General features: G+C 39.4%; 1 protein-coding gene across 1 annotated transcript; it reads left to right on the plus strand.

Annotated features, from left to right (window-relative positions):
• Positions 1-4,352: 4,352 nt before the first annotated feature.
• LOC137814775 (uncharacterized) lies at positions 4,353-6,176 on the plus strand. The gene has a single exon (XM_068617680.1). The coding sequence runs from the start codon at positions 4,353-4,355 to the stop codon at positions 6,174-6,176; it is 1,824 nt and encodes a 607-aa protein (XP_068473781.1).
• The last annotated feature ends 288 nt before the right edge of the window (positions 6,177-6,464 follow it).

Genomic DNA, 6,464 nt, shown 5'->3' on the forward strand with positions numbered 1-6,464 from the left:
AGGTGAATTTGTTTGTTGTAACTAATTTGGTGTGTGGTCATTGTAGTTACTTGCTTTTCAATGTTTGAAAAGACCTTGATTGCAGCGAGTCATGATGGAAGCCAAATTGACCAAATTGAGATGAAGATGTTTGGGCGAAAAAGTTGTTTGTAGAATCACAACAACATTTACAATGGAAATGGACATGCTACCAATATTACCGAGATTAGTCTTTCCATTTTATGGTGTAAAGTAGATTCACTTTTACTTTTACATATTATTATTTTGTTAAAAATTTATATGTTTTAAATATTCACTAAAATAAAGAAATACATTATGCACAATAACTATATATAATCATGCCATGTTGTTGGTACTGTGGTTGGAGACATGTGGTTTTTTTGTTTTTTTTTTATCTTAGTACATTGCACTTATCTTACTAAATTTTTGGCTTAAGGGGAATGTAAAGTACTTTGTGTGAGATAGATTTAATGATGAATGATTCATTTGCAACTTAAAGGTAAATGGTGATCAATGATGGAGCATTAAAGTTCCAATTCTATTATCGTCAAGGACTTTATACCAATACCAATTTCCTAAGCAATGGTAGATTTAATGATGAATGATTCATTTGCAACTTAATTCCAGTGAAAAATGAAAAATAAAATATTACTCGCTAAGAGAAATTACTTTTATTATGTCATTAAAGATATATCTTTGTAAACATTATTTTTTTTAAAAATTTTTAACTGGTTAATTATGATTAGTTATTTTTTAATATTTTGTATTATAAGATGAGGACTAAATTAATGTTTTAAAGCGTAAGTTGTATAGGACTAAACTCATGTTTTTTCTAAATCCTATTAATAACAAGAACCAACATATACTAATAATAATTAAAATAAAGACACTAATGAACCTTCTTTTTTTCTCATATATACTAATGCCTAAATCAGTAAAATATAGAATAAATAAATAGGTAAAACAAAAAAAAATTGAATCAACGCTTCATCTTAATTATTAGTGTCCATCCAATGTTTGGTGTGAAACTGAATTTTAAAATATTATTAATTTAATTAAATTTTATATTTAATTAAAATAAAAACTAAATTGAATAATCAGTTTTTATATTTGATTTTATTAACAGTGTACATATTATTTAATTTGATTTGATTTGATTTTTTTTTTTCAAATCAAACTGATTTATTAATAATTTTAATTTTTCAATATGATTTTTAACATAAATATTATAAAATTCGTGAAAACACAAGTGTGACAATATCTCTATCTATATTTTTATTTTCATAAATTTATATGTATCTACATAAGTGGAGTGTTGTCAAATAATACAGATACACAAATATTGTCAAATACTATAAAATACAAATACATTGTCAAATATTATAGAATATAGATACACATAAGTTTATGAAAAAAATTAAAAAATATGAATACATATAAATCTATATTTCATTTAAATAAATATCAATATACATATAATAATAATAAAAATAAAAACATAAAAAATCCAGATACACAGGCGCGAGTGTATTAACAATATAAATTTATAATACATTATGTTATAAATAAAAAGGTGATTGTCATAACCAAATGTATTAATTACTATGTTACATGATTGATCACTCACATGTTATGTATACATATTATGATATTATTCGTTCATTCGATCACACACTTATATTAACAATATAAATTTATAATACATTATGTTTAAAAAATGACATTATCATCATCATTATGTAAAAATCATAATAACATTTTTTTTTAAATTTTAATATTAAATATAAATATATATAAATGAAAAAATAAAAAATGCGGATACACATACGCGAGAGCGCCTGTGTGCCCACTAGTGATAAATAAAAGTAATGGCATAAATATATATTTGTATATTTTGTTCATGAATGATATTATTTATGGAATTAATTGTATGATAGATTTGTAATCGCCAAATTGATCAAATCTTCATGTTTTATTTATTTCCAAATTAGTGATGAAATTTATTTCAATTACCTATAGAGTGGATCTAAATTATTGGTTTATAAGTTAATTGAAATTCATTATTATAAGGCATTTTTTGATCACCCAAAGGTTGATTAGTTGTCCTTATAATTAACGGATATGATTGTTGATAGCGAGTATATGTTATTTGTTTTATTTGTATATCCAAAGATAACAAGTATTTCTAGTTAATGTGTATGTCCTATTAAATAATGTTAATATTATTAGCATCATTATGTTTTGTGTATTAATGTATCACCTAAAGGAGAACATTAGTATGCATAGAATGTTTGTTTGTTATATGAATCTATATTGTATGTTTAGTTTATGACTCAAAGTTTTAATGATAAGCATGTGTTAATTGAAGTATTTGTTCATGTGTCTTTACATTCGCATGCTAAGTCTGTTTCATTCTTTAGTGGATTGATTTTATTTTTATTGGAGTGAACAAGTCCAGTTTTACTTAAGTGTGTTGGATCTTGACTTGGCCTTTGAAGTTAAAAAACCTGTTACTATTACTAATGGTAGCAAAATTTAAGAGAAAGCTCATTATAGGGCTTGAAAATGGTCAAACAAACTTAGCCTGATATTTATGTGAATGAGCATAACAAGTAATATTAAGTATGCTCTTCCCAAAACTGATAGTGCAAAAAAAATTATGAGATTTGTGGAAGAGCGCTTCCAAACTACAGATAAGTCTCTTGCTGAGACATTAATGAGTACCATAACTACCATGAAATTTGATGGTTCTCGTAATAAGCATGAGAATGTCATTGAGATGACAAATATTTCAACAAGACTTAAGTATCTTAGAATGACAGTGGAAATCTTTTTCATATGTAGTTCATCTTGAACCCATTACCGTTTGAGTATGGTCCTTTCAAATGAATTATAATACCATGAAAGACAAATTAAATGTGCATGAATTGCATTGTGGTTTCAGATCTTATCTCGAGTGATTTGGGAAGCTCTCAAGTGGTGGCCAACACACTCATCTTGGAGCAAAGCCACCCTCCAAGTGGCGTGACATTTCTCACCCACCACCATAAGTTTTCTCATTCCATTTCCATCCATTTTCTCCATTCCATTTTATCTTCTTGTCTCTTAGTTCTCTTATTTGTTGCTTTTGGGTTTCACTCATAATCATGAGTATGGTGCATCATTTGGGAGGCCATGTCCACCATTGATGTTTACCTTGTGGCCATTTCAATTCTGCAATTGCATATCATCCTCACTATATCTTGTTTTTCATCTTTATGTGTACCGGTCGGGTCATCAGGTATGATGACGTGGACAAGAGAAGGGTAGGTGGTCAAGAAGTCAACGTAGTCGCCGCGTGTAGAAGCGGCGTTCTGCAGTATACGTAATCGGTTATCGCCGAGACGTGTCACCGCCCGAGAGGAAGGCATCGCCTAAGCAAGACATCGCCTAAGCAAGACATCGCCTAGCAAGATATCGCCTAAGTAAGACATCGCCTAAGCGGACATCGCCCGAAGAGTCAACCCGCATGACATGAGTATTTCACAGAAAGGGGGGCCCACACGGTGGAGTAACCCTAAGTTGGGTGGCGGCACTGTGGGACCCTCTGCACAGAATAAACGATCAAAGGAGGCACGTGGCAATGCCCACGTGCTCATAAAAGATCTCCAAGGAAGGCTGCATGCATGACACGTGATTAATTAGGGCACCTAATAGCATGATCGCACGAGAGATACAACGCTCAAGTTAGAGCCCAAGCGGCCGCAAGGTTATTCATTGCACTCCAGATAAGGGAAGTCCATGGGCCAGATACGCTAAGATCCTAAGAATAGCGGCGCAAGGACCTTCTCCAAGGAACCCTAGATTATAGCAGCAGTACGAAGGTAAACCCTAGTTTCCACCTATATAAAGGGCACGAAGAAGCCCTAGTGAGGTACGCTTTCACAGTTACATGAGTTTTAGCCTAGTTCTCATAAAGTTACTCAGAACAGTAGTCCCTAGTTGTTCTTGACGGCGCACCCAGCTGTGAGCACAAGGCAATTAGGGCCACACAGTTTAGCCACACAGTTCCAGTTATTGAGATTATTATACAGTTTCTAGTCACTTTGGTGTTTCTCGCTAGCTGACTTGAGCGTCGGAGTGCAAACGGCCGCGAGGGCGCCCATTTGTTCTTCTTTTTCAGGTACTCATATACAAGATAGAACAAAGGTGCTCTAGCTCGTGATTAGAAGCCACTCGTAAAGACGACCCAGGTCAACCGGCGGGAACATCTGGCGCCCACCGTGGGGCCGATATAAACATTGGTTCCACCACACAAGCTTTCAGTTCTAGTTTCCAACACTCGGATAAGTCGAGAGGATTCCCAGAGAGCCATGACCACCCGACCAGCACGCGCTAGGAGTGAAGAGATGACCCTACAGCAACTCATGGGCATGGTGCACGGGCTGCAAGACGCAGTGGCAGCCTCGAATGTGGAACAGGAACGCATGCAGGCGGACCTGACAGCCTCTCAAACAAGAAGTGACGAACTCCACCGCACCAACGAGGAGTTACGCCATAGATGGCGTGGCAGAGACGAGCCGGAGGCTACATCCCCACCCAGGGAATTCACAACGCCATTTTCACAAGCAATCTTGGAGACAGCAATTCCCAACACGTTCACGGGACCCAAAGCGACCTTCACGGGAGTGGAGGATCCTGAAGCACACCTCAAGGCATTCCACACACAGATGTTGCTGGTAGGCGGTTTAGACGTCGTTAGGTGCAAACTCTTTATGAGCACCTTAATGGGGATGGCTATGGATTGGTTTATCAGCCTCCCAGAGGGTCACATCACGTCCTTCGCCCAACTTTCACAACTATTTAGAGAGCAGTATCTGACCAACAGAACTCCCGCCCCAGTCTCGTACGATCTTTTCGACGTCAAGCAGTTCCAAGGCGAAACCCTAAAAGAATACATAAGTCGCTTCAGGGCACAGGTAGTGAAGGTAGGCACCAAGGAGGAACCCATGATTGTGTACGCATTCAGGAAGGGGGTGCGTCCCGGATCTTTCAGTAAAACGCTTAATCGCAGTCGCCCTAAAACCTTCGTCGAAATAAGGCGACAGGCGGTAGAGCATATTGCCTCGGAAGGTGAAACGTACGAGAAGTGCGCAACCGCTGCGCCAGCGCGTCCCAAGGCACAGATACGCACGCAACCCGTTCGGGTTCACCAAGCCGTCACAGAAAGAAAACACTTAGACAGGAAGCGCGCTTACGAGCCACGAAGGACCCAACCTAAGGGTCGAGTGGAGGAAGAAAGAGAAAGAAGCAGGCCACCGAGGCACAACTTTGTGATGGAACTCAAAGATCTGATTGCGGTGCCCAGCATAGCCGACAGGTTGAGGCCACCGGTAAAATCTGACAGGGTGCTGGGACCTCGCAAGGAATCATGGTGCGAATTCCACGAAGCATTCGGGCACCATATTGACAACTGCTTGGCGCTTGGCTATCAGTTGGATGAGCTCGTGAAGAATGGTTTCCTGAAGGATTACCTGATGAAGAAGCAAGCGGGACGATCGTCAGGCTCGCAACCGGAGGGCAGTGAAGGACAGCAGCACGAGGCGCCCGTTCTCGGCGAAATCCACACCATAGCTGGAGGATTCTCGGATGGCGGGTGTACTGCGTCACAGCGTAAAAGGTATGCAAGGTCCGTGATGTCAGTGGAAGTTTTTGAGGACCACTCGCCCGATGTGGACATCACGTTCACTAAGGAAGACCTCAGAGGTGTTGTGCCGCACGACAACGATCCCATTGTGATCTCGCTTGTTACGGCAGGGAGGACGGTTCATCGGGTCTTGGTCGACCAAGGAAGCTCGGCAGATGTGATGTTCTGGCCGACCTTCGAAAGGCTACAGTTACCTACAGACCAGCTGAGGCCATATGGGGGCTGCTTATACGGTTTTGCGGGTGATCAAGTCGAAGTCAGGGGATACATTGAGTTAAGAACGACGTTCACGGATGGGGCTGCTTCGCGCACGGAGAAAATCATATACCTTGTCGTGAACGCCCCCTCAGCATATAATATCCTATTGGGAAGGCCAACACTCAATAGGATAGGAGTTGTACCCTCCACGAGACACATGAAGGTCAAATTACCTTCAATGGAAGGGGTGATCGTCACCATCCGATCCGACCAAGAGGAGGCGAAGAAATGATACGAAAACAGCCTCAAGAATAGGCGATCGGTGTGCCATGTGACCACAACACCACCTCTTGGTGCAGAGACTGAGCATAAAAACCAACGAGTTGTGGATGCAGCCTCAGAGGGGGCCGCCGAGGGCGACGTAGTTATGGATGTGGCGTTAGAGGCAACCACCAAGGGCGACGTGACCATGGAGGATGTCGAGGCGAGGTCTGAGAGCGACGCTCAAGTAGAGGAGGAGGAAAACTGCCCGGAGACCGCCAGGGAGTCAAGCATTGTGAAAGCATTGCTCGCTAGCGAG

This window comes from Phaseolus vulgaris, chromosome 10, assembly GCF_000499845.2.
Source record: "Phaseolus vulgaris cultivar G19833 chromosome 10, P. vulgaris v2.0, whole genome shotgun sequence".
Taxonomy (NCBI): Eukaryota; Viridiplantae; Streptophyta; class Magnoliopsida; order Fabales; family Fabaceae; genus Phaseolus; species Phaseolus vulgaris.

Excerpts from the sequence above, each read along its gene's own strand:
- LOC137814775 (XM_068617680.1), top strand. The coding sequence starts at position 4,353 with ATGACCACCCGACCAGCACGCGCTAGGAGTGAAGAGATGACCCTACAG.